At 37.0% G+C, this 20655-nt stretch overlaps 1 protein-coding gene across 1 annotated transcript in view; it reads left to right on the forward strand.

Moving 5' to 3' along the window:
• Nucleotides 1–20655, forward strand: part of CNTNAP5 (contactin associated protein family member 5) — a 145259-nt gene that overhangs the window by 82373 nt on the left and 42231 nt on the right. The window contains exon 13 of the mRNA XM_042877979.1: nt 17815–17971. Coding sequence (XP_042733913.1) covers nt 17815–17971 — 157 coding nt within the window. The remainder of the gene's footprint in view (nt 1–17814; nt 17972–20655) is intronic.

A 20655-nucleotide genomic window follows, 5' to 3' on the forward strand; every position in this document is an offset into this window, starting at 1 on the left:
GTGCTGGGGATGGATCAGACTTGATAAGTAGCTATAAGATGTGTTGGGTTAAAAGAAAGAAAACAGCCCTTTTCAAATTTTCGTTAGAGTAGGTTTTTTTAATGTCTGCTGGGCTAGAAAGATGGAGAACAAAACAAAAAACCTTTCGAGCCTGAATGTGTACTGAGCTGCTGTGACAGGAGGAAGACTCAGACTTTAATGGGGACTGATTTAGGCAAGGGGTGTGTTTCTTCTTGAGCTGTCCAGGTCTTAAAGCCAACATCAAGAGCCTTCTTCCTTTGTTATCAAGAGGAGAATTCAAAAGTCCCAGAAGAAAACTTTCTTTTTTTTTTTTTAACATTAGCATTTGTAAAGGTCAACCAATTAATCTATATGCAGTCCTCCACTAAAAGTAGTTTTCTTACCTTGTTTAACAGAGAGGAAAAATGAGGCATGAGACTTCTGCTGGTGATGGCTTCTACTGAAATCAGTTTAAGCAATTAAATCTATTTGAAATTAGCACTTCAAAACAAACGGCAAAGTTTGTCCAAGAATTAAAAAGAACCATAAAAAGAATGATTCCTGCCAGATCTGCAACTCTGAAGTCTGCACATGAAGTGTAAAATCTAGACACCTCCTGTGCCTTTTCCTTGTGCTGTTAGGGCAGAATAAGCACATTGCCCTTGAGTGGTACATTTGTTTTTTTGTGGGCGGTAATTGGGTGTATGGTGTATTCTGCTGGGTAAGGAGAGAAAACTGTGATTCTGTAGCTTAGCCCTTGGAATAGTTTCTAGTATCTGTCAAGATTCCAAATTTCTTTTTTTTTTTTTTTTTTTTCTTAGACAGAATTTATATTTTGTTTTGCTGCAGTGGTTGATTCTAAAGGGAGAGGTGTGATTAACTTTGTTTAGACTCTTGGATGCCATGCAGACAGGCCTGTCTTTCTTTTTCAAAGATGTTTTGAGAAAAAATAAGCTGACCTGAGAATGTGTGCAACACATTGAGAAACAGTTGGCTTTACAACTATGGCTTCTCTAGAAAACCAGATAAAGATTCGTATCTATAGCCCATTAGCATTAACAGGGTTAGAGCATACTGTATTGATGCTTCTGTCCCTAAATGTTCTAGAGCTGGTAGAAAATTTGGGCTAAAATGAAATGCACTTATTTTTTTATCGTGCCAGAGATACAGATGCATATCTCCTCCACAACATAAGAACAGGAACTTTAACAAATACACATTCTAAACTTAATTAACCCATCAGTTTTTCATACATTTTAGTCCACATGCTACTAGCAATAGCTGTGCTAGGTTTCTTTCAGATTGTTTCGAATCTGCTTCATGTCCTTTTTGTTTCTTTATCTGACATGTTTAATTCCATGTCTCCCATTCCCTATGTCTATGATCTGCCTAAAAAGTTTAAAATGATAGGGCTAGTTTACAGCATCTAGTGATTCCAATCCATTATCATTAATAGTGCATGAAAAGTGCTCCCAGTAGCTTAGTCTGCATTCAGTAGCCCTTTTTTATTCTTTTATTGTTATTGTTCAGGCTGTGTCATTCGGTGTTATCAAAATGTTGGTGGGAAAGAAAACATTATAATGGTTCCTGCCTGTCCTCCTCCTTAGTTTTCTGTAACTGAACCTAATTCAAGTCTTACAGGTGTGTTTTACTTATGAATTGTAAGCGTATGGAGGAAAGTTTCAAAAATGAAGGGAGATCTGAAAGAAAACTGAAGAAAAAGTGACATCAGTTAGGTTAGTAGGTTTATTTTAGATATGTACCTTTATTTTACCTGCTGTTTCAAATGGTCAGAATAATCTTGTAAAATTTTCTCTTGCTTATACATACTGAGTACTCTCTTTTTCAGAAAGTATGCATTTGCATATTTGTATAGATACATGCAGATAGGTTAGGAGAGAAAGAAGAACAGAGATTAAATGTAATTTACTTCTTTGTGAATGATCTACTGTCAGAGTTGGAAGGAGATGAGATAGTTTGGTTACTCTTTCATCCATTGAACTGAAGGCTTTCTGTACATAGCATTTCCTTACTTTCCATTGTTACTGTGATTTCAAGCTCTGATGCAAGCAACTATTTTGATGTGTAGGAAAAGTTTAGGGGCTGGCCTCCACAGAAAGATGTTTGTAAATTAATGCTAACATTACAGCAAAGGGTGGGATTCTAGGGCAAATTGATGTCACTTAAAGTAGGTTCTGGTTCAGCTCCGTTGGGCCTTTTCTCTGGCTCTGGATAGGTAGTTTGGCTGTCCTGCTTTGCCATTTTAACAGCTATCACTAAACAGAGATGGTTCTCCTGGCACTGGTATTTCTCAAGGCTTTATTGTGGACTTTGGTTCCTGGAACATCTGTCTAAAGCACAGTCATCTTTCTATCTCACTTCCCTCACAGTGCGCATTTATGTTCAGGATTCAGACAGAGAGGTTCAGTGTTGCATTTTTGTTTACTGCTTCTGTGATTCGAGCTATGGCCACCAGTCAATCCTCAGAACATTAGAAGTACCTGCTTAATAGAGGTAGAATTTTATTGAGTGAATCATTACATCCTATTATTGTTGAAGTAATCACCTTACCTATAACCAGTGCCTCCAAAGGGAGGTATGTTCTTTCCAAAATGCTGCCATAGACAATTCATTCTGCTTCTGTACAAAGCACCAGAATCTCTCTGACCATATTGTACTACAGCTTGCCATGTTTTCAAAGAGTGAAATTTATGTGCCATGAAGTATTCCATTGCCAAAATTAATAGGTAAATGAACAAAGTGAAACAGACCATTAGACCCACTGTAATATTGTAGTTGCTGGATTGTGGCACAAAAACAGAAACTAATGGGTAAATATAATCACATTATAGTGACAAGAGCTATCTATGTATAGTACACAACTATGATTATACAATTGAAGGCAGTCAACCATTATGAAATATGATTTAGTAGACAGACCAATTGCAGGTAATCTTGCTTAGAACAATACTATCCTTGGTCAGTTTGTTTTAGCCAATGGAAAATGATAAATGGCAGCTATTTCTTTTCTAGCTTTTCAGAATTTCATTTCAATTTTGCTCTGATAATTTTCATAATCCTTTACTTTTTTATATTATCCTGGACTACAGCACTTGAATTTCTGTGCTTGCAAAAATGTTCCTGAGGCACGAACAGTTTGTTCCTGAATATTCATGCAAATGAGAATTTAGCCAAAGGTCTTCAGTGTAAATGTTCACTCTACCACCCTGAAATCTTTCTGATGCCCTTTTTTATTTCTGCTTTAAAATAATGCTTCATGATTTTAAGTGAATACTCAACATCTAATCAAGGTAAACATTTCATAAGCTGAACTATGTTTGTATAATAAGATTTAAAATCTCTGAATAGCTAACATAATTATAGATTCTTTTAATGACCAGCTTGAGAGAGGCTGCAATATTGAATAATTCAGCGGAAAGGATACAAAAGTATGCAGGTTTATTTCCATTGGACTTAGTATACTGATTTAGGCCAATAAGATGGTGAGTTAACTCCTTAGTTACTGCATCTTTCATGAAGTTTCACTCTAGTATGAAATAAATGAATAACTGCAAAAACACTAAAATTCAGATACATAGAGAAAAGAACATGTCAATCCAGAGCTTGTTAATGCAAATTGACAGTCAGAAGCTAAACACTGATGGATTGAAAAAGCCAATGTTGTGTTCTTGTATGGGAATAGACAGGTGTATCTTGCACAATTTAAATGAGCAACTCTAAGTCTGATTATTGGAGTCATCCAATGTAACTTAAAACACCTTTTTGGGCCGTCTCTGAGAGCCAGGAAAGAGAATGAAGTTTCTTCAAATTATGCCACTCAAGAATTTACAAGTCACAGAAATAGATTTAATGCTGCTTTATTCTGCTCAAGTATTTCCAAGTATTTTAAATGCAGGAGAGAGTTGAGTTGCACTCCATAGATATGTGGAAATGATCATTTGCTTCAAATTATTTTCACTGATGAACAACTTTTGAAGAAATATATAGTCATAGTAACGTGTTGTAGGTTCAAGGAGAAGTCTAAAATAAGGCACATAACTAGCCTGTGCTAGAGCCAGCACTGCTCATTTCATCTTCAATGGCAGACCACCCATGGATTTTTCCATATAGCAAAATTAAACTCTGGAGAAATACCTGAGATAATTTAGAGGGAAATCTAAACATGTGTTTTAGCATACTTTTCATACCTGTTTTCACTGAACAGTACATTAATTTGTATTGCTAATGCCATATGGTTCGTTACTTGGATCCATTTTATTTTACACTAGATTTTATTGAATGGACACATTTTTTTTAGAAACACAGAATGATTTGGGTTGGAAGAGACCTTTATATGTCATCTAGTCCAACTCCTGTGCAGTGAACCGGGACACCTACAGCTCAGTCAGGTTACTCAGGAACTGGTCCAGCCTTACCATGAATGTCTCCAAGAATCTCACAGAATCACAGAATGGCCTGATTTGGAAGGGACCTCAAAGATCATGAATGTCCAACCTCCCTCGCCACAGGCAGGGCCACCAACCTCCACTTTTAATACTAAACCAGGATGCATAAAGTCCCATCCAACCTGGCCTTGAACAGCTCCAAGGACAAGTCATCATCCACACCTCTGGGGAATCTGTTCCAGTGCCTCACCACCCTTGTTGTAAAAAACTTTTTCCTTATATCCAATCTAAATCTCCCTCTTTTAGTTTGAAACAACTTCCCCATCCTTTCACAACAGAGTTGCTATGACTCTGTCCCCTTCTTTCTTGCAGCCCCCCTTTAGATACCGAAAGGCCACTGAGCTTTCTCTTCTCCAGGCTGAACAGCCACAGCTTTCTCAGATTGTCCTCATAAGAGAGGTGTTCCATCCCTTTGATGATTTATGTGGCCCTTCTGTGGATGCACTCCAATAGGTCCATATCTTTCCTGTGCTGAGGACTCCACATCTGGATGCAGTACTCTAGATGAGGTCTCAACAACACAGAGCAGAGGGCCAGGATCACATCTGTGATTCCTGGCCATGCTGCTTCTGATGCACAGTTTTTTATGTTTTTCTTTTTATGTTGAGAGGGCACAATTCTGGTTCATGTCCAACTTGCCATCCACCAATACTTCCAAGTCCTTCTTGAATCAATCCTTTCATCTTCAGCTTGAATTGATAGTGGAGTTTGCCAGGACCCAGTGGCATGACCTTGCTGGTTTGTTGAACCATACGAGATTCTCCTGGGTCCACTGTTCAGCCTGTCTAGATCTCTCTGGGTGGTATCCCATCCCTCAGATGCATTGTTTGCACCACACAACTTGGTGTCATCCATAAACTTGCTGAGGATGCACTTGATCTTACAGTCTGTGTCACTGATGAAGGAAAAGCAGTTGCCAGTGAAGACTGAGGCAAAAAGTTGTTGAATACTTTTTATTGCTTTCATTCTCAAAAATGAAGGACAGCCAACAGAACTTGCAAATACAAATGTAGATCTTGAAACCTTAGTCCTCAAAGTCCTGCTTCCATTTATCAAATAACTATTGTTGCAGCACACTGCTTAATGTGAGCCATTGCTATGATGAGTGAAACCTATGACAAAACAATAAAATCTTGAATGCTCTAAATGCAGAATTAGGTGGCTAGTTGAGTGATAATATATTGCCTAACCTAATGAGAAGACATTACCTTTAAATAATGGACCACATCATAGATTTAATTATCCCAAGGCAAGGTAGTAGGTGCTTCATGCAGACAAGGTCAATTACCTTATCCAGAAGAGCCTGTTTGAAGTGTATTATGAATAATTCACAGACTTAGAAATTAGCTTTGAAAAAGTGTCCCAACTATAATGTGGTGAAAGCATTCAATTTCTTTCTTAATGTATTTAAGATAACACCCAAAGGACAATTATGGCTGCTTAACCATAAGACTACTCAAGTGACAAGAAATGACAATTGTATGGTCAAATTCATGTTCATGCATTTTGCAGAGCGAAACATTGTCATCGTAGCATATTCATATGAGGTCACAAAAAGCTGATTTCAAACATCATATTGGTAGCTTTAAATGCCAAATGAAATTTCGTCCAATATGTATACCTTTATTAATCTTTCTCAGTAGAGAAAATCAGTTGTCGCTGTACTAGCTTTGGCTAATAAGGGTTTTTACTTCTTTGGCTTTCTACTCTTAACACAAAGGTTCACAGAAATTGACTAACTTTTATGGTTTTGTAGTGTCTGCTAAACCTGAAAGTGGAACCAAAACATTTCATTTTCCATCTTTAATCGGAAGACCAGTCTTCTGCTGTGAGAGCTAAATCATGCTGTTTCAAGGAAAGTATTGTTGCTGTCTAAGACTATTTAGCGTTAGAGTTAAAATGTGACACTAGCTATGGTAACAAAATACATACTCACTTGACATATGGTGACCTTACGTGTGAATTAGAAATGCAATAAACCTGAAAGTCTGGGGAATAACGTGCTCTCTCAGCATATTTTGATTCCACAGGCAAAACAATAACCTTAGCTTTCTCTCTTTGACTTTGCAATAAGTGATAATGGCCAGGGGAAATCCCTTGGGGGCTGCAGAATTCTAAGATGCCTGGCAAGAAGATGGCTAATTTGTCAGGTACCTCAGTTTAAGTGTCTAAATGTAATCATGACATTTCATGGCCTTTGAGTTTACTTGTTTTATTTGCTTGAAAGGGAAAGTTCAGCAGAATTTTAGAGGGTGCTATAGAATTGCGTATCTAATGAGGCGTACAACCAGCCTAATCCTGTTTCCATTCAAGTCAATGTCAAGAATCCCATTTAGTTCAGCAGGCACTGGCCCAGGATTCCTAGCACTTTCAGAAGGTAATAAGCTACTAAAATAAGTGATGAAGTCTAAACAACCAAAAAGAGACAGGAAAGAAAATTTGCATTAATGCAGAAATAGTGGAAAACAGAAAGCATGGGAGCTGTGATTTTGGTATACTCACTCATCTATCCTCTATTTTGAAACTATTCACAAAAAATAAAATAAAATAAAATAAAAAATCCCTTCTCTCCTCCTTTACGCTGTCACAGGCCTCCACCCCAGTGGTTTCTGATAGGACAGGAAGACTTGATGAAGACCAGTTTGAGTTTAAGAGTCTTGCTAGGTGATGTACTTATCCACATGCATTAATGTGAGCAGATGTTTACGTAGTAGTGTTAAGTAAACCAGCTGTTTGGGAGTCATCTATGTATTTTATTCAGAAGTAAAGCTGTATGTTTAAATGCTTAAAAACCTTTAGTCACAACGTAGAGAAGAAAAGAAACCCAATTTTAGGTGAAAAAACCTCATCCTGTGTTTGGGGATTGTTACCTTTACACACATCAGCTTTCTATATATCTGAATTTACAGTGCAATAGAGCTGTATCTTACCTGAATCTCAGGGCATCTACTTTTTGTCTTGAACAGTTGCACATGAGTGGAGTGGAAGAAAACAAAGAGCACAGAACGAAATGCTGAGTTGAGGGGGGGGAAATAATCACACATCACTTTTCATTACGAGAGGTTGTATATTGCTAATTATTTTTGCATGCCTGTCTAATAATAAGGCATGCATCAGGATAATGTTCATCTTTGTGTTTGTTCTACTTTTCAGATTCAAGAAAAAGTGTAATCTTTAGGACTGTGTTACAGCCATAAACATGTAACTTTTTTTTCTTAATTCCTTAATGTCAAAGAAATTGAAAAAGCTTCTTATGTGAAGGCGTGCATAGGTACAGAGAGAAGAATTTGGAGACAGAAGCTCTTGCGTGTTTTTCAGAGTAGCTTGCCTTTCACAGACTCCCTCTATGTTCAGTGGGACTAGCTGTAAAATCTGAAACTTTGCTATGCTTTTGGTACTACTGGTTTGTACTCGGTTTGAGTAAGGCACATTTAATTAAGAAGAATTACTGTTGGAAGGAAAAACGATGGTGTATGTGGTGATCTTGTGGGATTCTGTTTTGATTGTGATCCAGCTTTCAAGATTCACCTTTAATCATCAGCAATTAAAGACTTGTGGTAGGAAGATATGTTGTGCGTGTAAAGGTCTTGATTCTTATTTCATTAAGTTTGTAGGTTGGCTGAATGGTTCTGATGATGATTCTTTCATCACTCATAGAGAGGACACCTAGAGGTAGACATCTTAGTTGTGGTGAAAATGAGAGGAAGTAAACATGAAAATAATTACTGTGGAAAATCAGGACTGTAAACCCGTAGAGCGTATATTCCATGAGAAGAAGAAAAAAAAAAAAAAAAGAAAAAAAGAAAAAGTATTTTATTCACTTACTGCAGCCTATAGTGCTGTGGCAGCTAGTGTCCTTGAAGTTGAGGGCTTTGCTCCAGTAGTGCTAAGAAATCAATAGATGAGGCTAGGTCATCTTCAGCTGTACTGGGGTAAGATGCGTGGAACTTTCACTGAGAACAGAGAGTGTGATGTCTGAAAACTTTCAAGCTTTGTGGCTTGATGCTTGATTTTTGTTTTGTAACCTCTGCCCATTCCAGTATTCACTACAGTGGTGAAGCTACAGCCAAGTTCTTACTTCTGCTTCAGGAGCAGAAAATTGCCTCTTGAGCTGAATATTATTCCGTGTTAGTGAGTCCAGGTCTACAGAGTAGTTCATACTCTATCCGGTGAAGAAATATAAATACGCACTTGTATATATATTCTTCAGTTTGCTGCAGTTGTACAGAGATATATACAGGAGCCTGAGAGCAATTAAATAGCAAAAACTAAGTAGAAGATCTATTTTAACGATGTAAACTCATTTTAACAGGGTGAATGAAAAAAGAGCTGCAAATTGATTAAGCTGCTCCACAGAGAAGACAGACTGTTGTCATTCTGACCTTTAAAGCTGTTCAGGATCTAACAATAGGAGGATCTTCTGAGTACAGTGTTCTCTGATTTTTTTCATTTATATTCTCTTGTTTTTCTCCTTACATACTGGCTCGGAGCCAGTTCATTTCATGGTTTTGCATATGTTCTGCTACAGGCGTATTTTTCCTAAGTGCCCAATTTCACTGCACTCCAACCTACCTTAGGATGATAAATGATGCCCCTACTGCTCCGACCAACAGAAGTGTAATTGCAGGCTGAGAAGGGAACAGCTGAACCAATGCCATGCTATTAGTTGGAGTATATCCTTAAGTTGAAACTGACTGCATTTGTTTATTGCAGTTGAATTTCCAGTTCCTCCTCTTAAGGCATTAACTACTGACGTTAATTGTAACATTGAGAAAAGCAGAATTGCTTAGCAGTTGAAAACAATGTCAAATCAACAGTTATTTATTTACCATTTCTCTGCAATGTAGCACATCAGACTATAAAGAAGTTTAATGAGTTGCAGTAGTACTTCTGGCCTTTCAGAGATACCGGGAAGCTGTACGAGTGGTTTTGATAGTGCTTGTAGCTGAGCATTCTTCTCTGTGGTGCTGGGCATCTAGATGAATGCAGTTAGGATCATAGAAAGTACAGCTGAGTGTTGTCTTTTTCTGATTAACGTGTTTCGGGAGCACTAAGTAAACATAAAGTAAAGTTCACTTGGCTCTCAAAGAATTCAGAAGAGTAGGAGAAGAGGGGCTGAGTCTGGATTTCACTCTGCTTGCTGGCCCCCAGTTAGTATAAGACTTGGACTTATGCCTGGAATATTCTCAAAACACTGGGTATTTGTCTCTTCCCTCTTTTTTTTAAACGTTGTTCATCTTTTAGAGTACAGCGTATTTTGTGTTCTTATATTTTGAACAGTCTAGTATAAATCTAAACACGTAGCTATGTTGCTTTTTTTTTTTTTTTTTTTTGACTCTGACCATTATATAAAGCTTTACGGAGAACAATACCAGATTTCTCCAATCAAATATACACACTTGCTCAATTAATGTTACAGGTAATTTCAGTTGTTCACATCTAATTTTCCAAATGGCTCTTTCCAAAACAGAAGCACTATACCACTAATGATTCTGATCGCTATTATCAGTTTTGAGAAAATCCCCTCATTTATTCAAGTAGGGATTTCAGCTTCAAAGTGATTAACAATATGTTATTACCTCTTCTAATTCATGTTCTAATAGGAACATTTTTTAAAAATTTTCATTCCTGTTCAAAATTTTAGCATATTTACCGATGATGATTTGTGATTTCTTTAAGATTAATCTAAGTCGTGGAAGTCAGTACTTATTATCAGTCACATACAGGAACCAGTTCATGGTTACACTTCAAAAAGACACTGTGGAAATGACATTGTCTCAATGACTTTCTGATCAAATTCACTATGTGTAAGTAGATGTTATTCTCTAACTGTCTGGCATGCTGGTATTAGAAAGGCAAGGTGTGCTCTTGTGGTTTTGTGAATCAATATCGCTAACAACTATTCTCTTTACCTAAATCTAGTTTTTATTATTCCTATAGGCTTTCATCACAAGTTTGATGACAACAAAATTAACCTGTCTTTTTCAAAGAGTTGTCAAACCAAGACAATGTATTTCAGTCACTAGTAGCTGTGCTAGTGCAGTGTTAGCAGGAGAGAAAAAAAAACCCCCGGGGGGGCGCAAAAGTAGTAATGGGGATACTTTTTTTGTTAATGCATATCCTGGAAGAACTTCTGTTGAGTAAGGTAGTTCCATTTTTACTCAGATACTTTTCAAAATAACTATTATTAGCATATGTAATATCTCCCGAAGGACTAAGCAAAGATTGCACTCCACAGTATGTTTTCCCATAACTTACCCAGTTTCTTATTAGATAGCGTCCCCATTTTATCTATTTTCATCTTCTAATCTATCAAATTGCATTTTGCTGTGGGCATGATCCAACAGACTTCCACAAATAACTGCAAGTATTGGATTAAGCCTTGTATTATTTCCACTCGACCTTAATCCAGTTGACTTGTGACTATAAACTTTGGCAATGTACCAGGTTGTAGACCTGGATTTTTTTAGACCTGGATTTCTTGACAGAGAGCTTAGGCAGACAGACAGATGAGAGTATATGGGGCTGGGAGCTTTGCAAATCTGGGGACTTTGCTGTACAGATTCACTGTCGCAGCACATTGAGTGTGTGAGATGTAAAGTGTTGTGTGCAAGGTCTCTCTGTTACTCTCCATCTGTGCCCCATCCCAAGTGCTTGAGCTCCCACTATGGCTCTCTCAGGATCAAATGGATAAATACATAATTATTTTCCCTCTTCCACCATCTTCAAAAATGGATTATTCAGGCCTTTTTTTTCAGTCTCTTAGTACTTATGGATCTTCGTCTTTTTTTTTCTGCCCAGTGACATCCAGAGTTTGTCTAATGAATTCTTACAGCCTGAATCTGTTTATAACAGCTTGAAGCAGTCACTAAAATAGATGCTCACAAAAGGTCCCATCCAGCTTCAACCAGTCTGTGCTTCTGTGAATAGGTCATCCTTAGTGAGCACAAGTAAGCACAAGTAGCCGGATTTCCCTGGAACCGGATCCACTTGTAACAGTTGCTGCATCTGGGCAGTTTTATCCCCAGAAAGTTATAGTGAATGGCTGAGCTGTGAAGTGTTTCTTCTTGGCAGTCTTGCCAGGGGCAGTTGCTTGTAATATAATTTTTACAGTGCTGTAAAAGTAGTTGCTTTAACATTCCCATGAATAACAGGTGCACACTAAGTTTTCTCCTGATGAAATGATTGGCATAGAGTTTGTTGCACCATTCACAGTCTTTGATGCTTCTGCTGTTGACCCCATCCACTCTGATGTATTTCTAGTCTCCAAAATTTCTTCCTCTATGAAAACTTCAATGGCATTTCCCCATTGCAGGAGATGGCCTTCCAGTGGAAATGAGCAAGTTGGTACTGGTGAAAATATGAGGCTGAGGAACAGAATAAGCAATTAAATGACAACATATGCAAGCATCATCTTATTTCTCTTGTTTTTGCTGGTTTTTGCTGCTACTTTTTCTGAGCTGGACCTGCTTCTCTGGCCCAGGCAGGGCCAGGCTAGAAACACTGTGGCTTACCCATTGCCATTATTCACTTGCAATTGAATCCAGACTACTGGCACAGATCTGGACCCAGCACAGAGGAGGGATGTGCAGTGATGCTGTTGGCCTATCTGTTAAGGCAGTGTAGAGTTGGTTTATCTGAATTTACTAGCTAGTATTAATATAAACAGAGAAAATGAGAATGGGAAAGAAAACTTGAATGAGGGAGAAAGATTTGAAAGCATGACAGACAGATCTGAAGTGAAACTGAGCTGAAACATGGAAGATGAAAGGAATGAGGGAGAATGCTTTGTTTCAACAGGATAGAATATCCAGTCCATCATCAGCAAAAGCAAAGCTCCTGAAGGTTCACAGCTGAAGTTTTCTGTTTTCTAAATGTCCTAAAAGCTGTAATCTTCTCTGCATTTTTTGTTTTAGATTGTTTTTGTTGTTGGGTTTTCTTCCTCACCTGTCTTAAGCTGTTCACATAGTCTCTCTTTCTGGCTCAAGTCCCACTTGGCATACTTCAAGAAAGTTGTCACTTGGCCAGAAATTTATTGAGAAAACAATCCAGCCTCAGCTGTTAGGCTGCTCATAATATTTTCAGTCATCTTTGGCCTTCTGCAAAAATGACATGTGCTAGGCATAAAATTTTACTCTGGTTGTAGATTCAATCTTCCTCATCATATAAGACTCTTGGAGTCTCAAATCCCTATCTGTTCTCAACTCTGTGTCTCCAAGGGTTGATGCTAATTTTGCTTTACTGAAGTACTTTAAGTGTGGTATGGAATAAATCTGTCATTGCATCTCAACAGTCCTGAATATTAGCCTCCTTCTAAATTTAGGAAAAGCAAAAGTCCTTGTTTATTTACATTCTTTTTGTCCATTCTCATCTGTGAAAATACCTTAACAGTTTCAGGAAGAGCGCTGTGATAACAGCTGCTCCAAAGAGAGAAGAGGACAAATGCTACTGTTTTGTTTGTTTTCTTTAAGGGATTACTTTAGCCTGAAACTGTATAATAGCAGTGTACCTTGGCGACAAAGCTGAATAATGAGAAAGGAAAAAGTCAGCAAAGTACTGCCTTTTTTTCTTTTCATTCTAACCACACTTTAAAAAATAAATAAATTAGGGACAGATTTTTTGACTTAGTAACATTTTCTAAGGGAGTAGGTCCTCTGTCATTAGCAGAACTGCTTCAGTTTACAATAGCTGCTCTGAATAAGAATTACAGGATGTGGCCAAAAATTGAAGTCAAATTCAGTGGAAATCTTAATAACATTGTCTAGCAGCACTGCTATTCGGTGTAGAACGGCATCTGTACTGCTGCTGTGTTTTGACCTCATATGGTTTCCAACACGGTTGCATTTGTTGTCTCTGAAAATCAAGACAATGGTATTTGGGTGTCTGTTTAAAGAAGGATAAAGGACAGTAAAACCTACTTGTACAGTTGGCATGGGGAACTTGTGGGTAAAATGGAGTTAGTATTAATTGGACATTATAGATCTACTGAAAAGAGAGGGAGAAAGCATAAAACAAGCATGTGTCATATAGCAGCATCGTAGTATGGTACAAAAGTATTTGGACGATCTGGTGGCTCAGTGAACAATGTTCAAAGGAATCATGTCACTGGGGGATTTTTTTCCGTGCATCATATTAAATACATTATTGTTTTCCAAGACCTTAAGTTAAAAATAGGGTTTTTGTTGTGATATGCAGAAAACTCAGTATCACCTCAGAAAAAGATGCTGCTTTCTACCTGCTGCAGCAGAGCCACAAGAATCTCACAAGGGTCTGTAAAACCAAAGAGCAGTTTTTTCACCATTAATTCCCAGAACCTCCTTCAAGAAGAGACAGAATATACTAGTAAATGCAGCACAACCCAAGTTCCTATCACTGTGTATTAGAAGTATATTCTCCCAGTGTTCTGAACTGTTGTTCAAACCAACGCAGGTTGAGTCATTAGTACTGTAGACTTCTTTGTGGAGCAGATAGCTGATACAAATTTTTATTTTGCATTATTCATTCAATGTAGAATAATTCTCCAGTTTATCCAAAATTTTGACCAAAATTATTGTAAACATTTCTTCTTTTTTTTTTTTCCTGCTGAAAAGGTCAAAGGGGCTGACTTAGATTGCAGTTTAGGCTAGGGATATGTTGCAATGGAAACAAATCAGAAGCATGGTAAGATCTTAGAAAATACATCTTTGGAATTTTTCTTTGTTCTCACTCTCTTAGTACTTTCTCCTCTTCTTTTGAGAGGTTTTTAAGAATGGATCAGCTGGGTGCATAACTTGGCCTCTGAATTGGTTTTTGGATTAAGTTATTCAGGTTGGCATTGCAGTGTGTATGCGTATATGTCTACTAACTAATCATTTCATGTGACATACAAGATACTGGGTGAGGTTTTGATGCTGTTGAAGCGGTTGATGCAAACAGACATTTTATATTCTTGACTGCTAGCAGCCAGTTGCCTTCAATTGCTTTATTCTATTCAACAATCAATATTTTTCCAGTTTTCATTGTTGATGTGTTTTCCACTTAAGAGAAAACAGCATAGATGTAACTTAGTCTATTTTTTTATTGATAGGATATGTAAACATCAGATTTAATTCAGTTCTCTGCTGAACTCAGTGTGACTTCAGAGAGAAAACTGAACATAAGACTGCCAAAAGAATGTTGTTTCAGTACAATATGGTTGGTTTCAATAGTTCAAATGCATACAAATAAATTGGCTTGCTGTGGTAGTTGAAAAAACCTTAAACTGACTTGTTTTAATATCTTGGATAACCCTAGAAGCCTTCTCTGTGTTAGGATATGCCATTATTGGAGATGGATTTTCAGTTTGTACAGCACAGGACTTTAACATGGAATATACTTTATCTTGTTATATTTCTATCATTAGATTTTTGTTTGTAGCAATAACAAGAGCTACCTGGCAAACGATGCCGACAAATCTTGAAAAATATTCAAAATATAATACTGTTAAAAACACATGGCTTATTTTAACTCATGCTTTATAAACATAAAAGTCAATGGCAAGACTTTCTGCCTATATATAAGTAAATTGTCTCCATGTAAGTTGCTAGGGATCAATATACACTGTAATTTAGTGCAAAATGCTGTTTCAATATGCTGCTTTCCCCATCCTCCAGCTTCTGAGTGTCTATACAAAAATATTTTTGAAATAACTTCTGCTATTCAAACATGAACAAACCTAAAACCTTTAAAATAATTCATATTTCTAGCAATACCAATGTATTCTAATAGAGAAAGAAAGAAAGAAAGAAGGGAGAACTGTCACTACAACAGAGATTTAAATGAACAGACATTTTCTAGTAAGTTTTTTAGAGGGACACCTAATCCCAGTATGTGCTCAGCCACTCTCATGACTAGAAGAGCAATACACGATGCAAATGAACTTAATCTCAAGACCCATCTCCTTCTAAGGATCACTAGAGACAACCTACACGTGTCTCACTGCTATTGTCCTCATAGTCCTCAGCCTCTGCGCTCATGATCTGTACTGACTGCTCCAATTTTGCTTCGGGTGAAATACATTCTGTAGAACTAACAGTGAACTGTGCAGTTAAGCACACTGATAGAGCAGATAGTGGCAATCTGCTGAAGAACTGGTATCTGAAAGGAGCTTACTTTGTGCCTCTCAGGATGGGGGAAAATTGAGTTTTTGTCTGTGTGCTTCAGTATGCCAGGGTATGTGTATATATAACAAGGTTTTCAATCTTACTTGGGCATCTGGATGCTTAGTAGCTGTTGAATAAATCAGTAGATGCAAAGAGCAGCAAGACTGTAGAGATAGAAAAAAACATCAAGATGGTCAACTGAAGATAAGACCTCTTACTCTTTCCTTTCAAAAAACCTATGCCAACTTTTCAGTGAGCAAATTGAGCAGGTGAGGAGGAATAACTTGTAAGAAACTATTTTCTAGTTTTCTTAGAGATTAACTTGGTCACTTAAGGCTTGTTTGCTTTGTTTGGTTTGGGATTGTTCCACGCATTTTCTCCTTTGGTACCATGGTGTGAAGTTCAAAGACAGCCTTAAAATAATTATTATAACTGATTTTTCTTCAGCTCTAAATAGACAAAAATGCATAGGAAATTGTACTTTTATTTATTCCATAGTGGTTTTACTTCATTGTTTGTTTGTTTGTTTACTAAATAGGACGTTATTGGGTACAATTTAAGCAAATAATGAAAAATTGACAAACAATTCTCTCATTCAGTACAGGTTACTATTCCAAGCTTTATCAAGTAATTTCCCAATAATATAGTAAACTGTTTCACTGGCCACAACAATCAACTTACGCAACAACAGCTAAAGGGAAAAGAATAAAAACATTCTTTGTGTTGACAGTAATATGAAACAGAAAATGATTGTGCACACTTTTGTATGATGAATCCTTAGATGTTCTAGGATTATGGTTTTGTAATGAGTATCACCGCATATTGGTCAGAATCTTCTTGTTTTAATTGTTTGTATCATGAGAATGGAGTTACTTCCTATTTTTATTTTCCTTTTTTCATGAGTTTACAGTTCAGCAGCCTAAGCTTGGAAGGAAAACAAATATGAATTAATTTTACCATATGATTCTAAAACTCGTTTTAATTAGTCTCTTGGAATCTACTGTTAGCCTTGATTGCATTTCATATTTTACACTTTCTTGCTTTGTATAATGAGGAATGCTGCCTACTAATAATGTTAGTAGAGCAGAAGAACATACTGATACATTTTTCTACATTAGATTTGCATTTTATTTTTGGAAGCACCTGTGATCAGAAAGTCTTGATATTTCAATTTAGCTAATTTTTACCATCTACCTATACAATGTAATTCATTACATTTCTTGATTTAAGGATTAAGAAGTCAATGAAAAGTTATCTGAGCTGGAAGACAAATTCAATTTTAGAAAAATGTTAATTTGAGGATTTAATTGTATCTGAATCTGCTTGATATATCTATTAATATTGGATGTTTGATGTATAAGAAATTATGAAATTTAAACAAAAACTATTTTGGTTTATATAAATACATAGAGCTCCTGTAGATGGAAAATAGTTTCATAGAGATAATTCATAAGTAGGGAAATCTTTTTCCACTCTTATCTCCTACCTGAGTCCTTAATCCAGAATGTTTGAATGTCTCACAGAGCATTAATTTGCATTAGCAAATTTCACCCTTGGAAAGCATATTAAAATCCCAAGTCCTGCTCCACTAGAAACTGATAAAATTTTTGTTCTAGTTTCAAGAGGAGCTGAATTAAACTCATAGTAATAGATGAGAATTTGTGTTATTTCAAAAGATTTTTGCGCATTGTATATGATTTTAACGTAAAGATCCCATTCTAAGAGCTGGAATTTACTTCACGACTGGCCAGTTTTGCAAGAAGTCTTTGGTCAGTACTGGGTGGTTCAAGATAGCTGTGTAGTGTGATTTCATGTTAGAATTGCTTTCAGACTCCTTCAGTGATGAGGTCTCTGCTCTAGCATCATGCAAACTCTGGATAGAGGTGATGCAGACAGTGATGTTAGGATTGCGTGTCAAAAATCCTTACAGCTGAAATGCACCAAAATTCTCAGGGTCAATCGGCACGTAAGCCTTGTGAGGAAAACGTCTGCTCCTCAAACCAAACGGTATTACCATAAAGCTACTCTTTTCCCAACATGTATTCATTAAAATAGAATTTGGGCAAAGTTTATGGTTTGTTATTTCTAAAGTTTGCATCTTTTCTTTCAATATTATTTAACACGTCCACTTCCATTCTCTTTCTCATTCTCAAGAGAATCCAATTTGCTTATCAAATTCTTTCTTTCTCTTTTTCTCTTTTTTTCCTCCTTCTGTACCTTTCATCCAGATGGAATACCATTTGCTTGGTGGGTTGGACGTGCCAATGAAAAGCATCTTTACTGGGGAGGATCACTTCCGGGCATTCAGCAGTGTGCATGTGGACTCGAAGAAAGTTGTCTGGATATGAGATATTTTTGCAACTGTGACGCAGATAGAGAAGAATGGTAATAATTTTCACACGTGTGTGGTGTAGTGTCGGTGTGACAACTGCGGGTAGGAAGCAGGGCAAGAAGGATTAAATCTTCTGTTTTTCTATGTCTGGGGAAATCTGAATGGTTTGAGTGTAAACAAATTAGAAGGAAAGTCAAACTAGAATTTGAATTCTGATTTCTGCTTATTTTTCTTCTTTGAACTAATGACATAATATCCGGTTAAAGAAGATTTCTGGGATGGGTTGTCCTCAAAAACATTTGTTGCTAAATGTCAATTCCAGGGTTTTTATTTTTTTGAAAGTTTCCAGTGATTCAGTCGCAGCACTGCATGAATAAAAGCTATAGGAAGTTGGTGCGTGATGATATGTGACAGCAGAAGTTTCAGGCATAGACTGCAAAATTCAGGTACAGACAGTCAAAGAACAAGAAATCTGTACTATCAGAAGAGCTTATATTTCTCTTACAAAACAGCATATCTGTATTTTCCTAAATTTTCTTTTAGGTTGAGATCCAAGCTTTTTAAAGTCAATGGAAAAACTTCCTTTGGCTGCTGTAGGTTATGCTTCAGTCTCTATAAGAAGTTTTAGACTTATGACACCAAGACTCAAAGCCTTCCTTGGGTTTAGAGCTTTCTTGTGCCCAGATGTTTCAAACCAACAAACAAAAAAGTCAGAAATGACTTGTCATTTTAAGTCTTAGGCTTTTTTGTTACTCACTGTGTGGCATTTGCAATAAGGCCTCATTTCCAGACAAAGTGCTTATTCATCTGGGCATCTTATATCCCCAGAGTCACTTTTCAGTGTCAAAAATCATAGTTGTAGGGATTTCTGTAGAAGCTCTTTATGTAAATGTTGGTTTATGAATGTGATTTGTATCAGTTTGTTTAGATAGGCTCCACTGTGCACGTTGATCTATCTTTTCTTTAATGTTTGATTACCAAAAACACTTCATGAGGTTTGTACATGAGTATCAAAAGCAGCTGATTTACACAGTTTCTGATTGTGTCATCCACGTTTTTCTTTATTTGGTGAGCTGCTGTTCTAGACTGTACTGTGGTGGCAATCTGAGATTGCAGGACAGTGCACTACAGGATCATAGCAGCAAATGCTAGCTGAAGGCTAGATGCAGTTTTATAGCATTTCTCCTAAGGAATGAAGCCTAAGCAAGTTATGCTGGATGTGTTTATCTCTATCCCCACAGTGATTTTGAACAGGCAAACACTTTTTCAAACATATTTAACAGAGGAGAAAATTACATATTCTATGAAAAAGTATGCCAGGTTAAGGGGAAAAAAACAATTAAAATCCACAAGAAAGAAGTTAAGGAACAATAAGCCTATACTTAGATGCTCACATTAAATTTTGGAAAACCCTCATGAGACAAGGATGTTACATGTCAGGGTTCACTATCTTGATTGCTCACAGAGTTTCTCATCTCTCCTAATTTCTTGATGATATCAGGACACACGTAGATATTTCCTTAGCTAAACTACCCTAGTGTTTGTTGGGAGGACAGATGTCTTTTCTTGGGTTTCTCTTTTTTTTTCTTTTTTCTTTTTTTAATCCATTAGAAGTCTGGTCATCTGTTGGGTGGTATTCTAAGTTGCAGGTTGCTTGTTTAAAACCTAGAAATCCCAAGATCTTTGAAAAAAGTTTCTAAACATAAGAAATTTCATGCCTTTTGAAGATTACTTTTCTATTTCTCTGCTTGAACACTGATTCCCTGATATATAATGAGCATTTGAATCTGAAACCTGCTGAGATCTGAACTGTGACTTTAACCCGCTATACATTATCTTGGAAGGTACAAGTAGTAGATGTATTTATTTGCCTTAGCATGAAATAAAATGAGTGCTACAGAGTGGAAAACCAGAAAATTGTTTTAGCTCTTTTTAGATAAATCAGGCTGCTCAGGGCTGCTCAGAGGTAGAAATTCACCAGAATGGCTGAAGCATCCTTCCGAAGCTGAGAAGGCTGAAGACTTTCTTTCCTTAGACTGTCTTCATGCAGAAGAACCTACAAATTTCTCAGAGCAGCAAAAGAAACAGAAAATGAGAAAACAAATCTGAAAGAAGTCCTGAGCCAGGTGTTTGGCAGAACAGAATATGCACTTCTAGGCATGCTGACTTTTAAATGACACCTGAGCCCAGCTGCCAACTCCAGTCTCCTGCTTTATGTTAGTCTCCCTGGAGTTATGCCAGTCAGATGAACAGGAATGTAATTAGTTGCATTATATATGAGGAAGGCTTTTGCATTTTTTCCTTTTTTAATTTAAATCATTTTAGTGAAAAGTACGTTTTTCCATCTAGATCCTAACTTCTTGCCATACTGCTTCCAAACTCCAGTATGATGACAGCTAATTCTGTCACTGCAGAACACTAGAGCAGTATTGTGGTATTTTACTAGAGAATGAGAGACCACCTCTGCCGGGGGAGCAGAGGCATGAACTGGCACCCTGACCCCAAGTAAGGGATCTGGGAAGATGCTAAATGTGACCATTCTGTAGTTTATGCGTATCTTCAAAAAAGAGAGTCCTGACTATTGAAAGCTCTTGCTAGTGGATGGGAAAATTCACTGAGTGGCTGCAAGATGAAATTAAAACTAGTCCAAAAAATATTTTCTTTTGCTCTATCACCTTCCCAGCAATGAGAATAGTTAGCTGTTGAAACAAGTTATGTATAGGTGAGCTGGATTTGC

The sequence above is a fragment of the Lagopus leucura genome, unplaced genomic scaffold (assembly GCF_019238085.1).
Source record: "Lagopus leucura isolate 7727_CA_CO unplaced genomic scaffold, USGS_WTPT01 Super-Scaffold_100019, whole genome shotgun sequence".
Classification (NCBI taxonomy): Eukaryota; Metazoa; Chordata; class Aves; order Galliformes; family Phasianidae; genus Lagopus; species Lagopus leucura.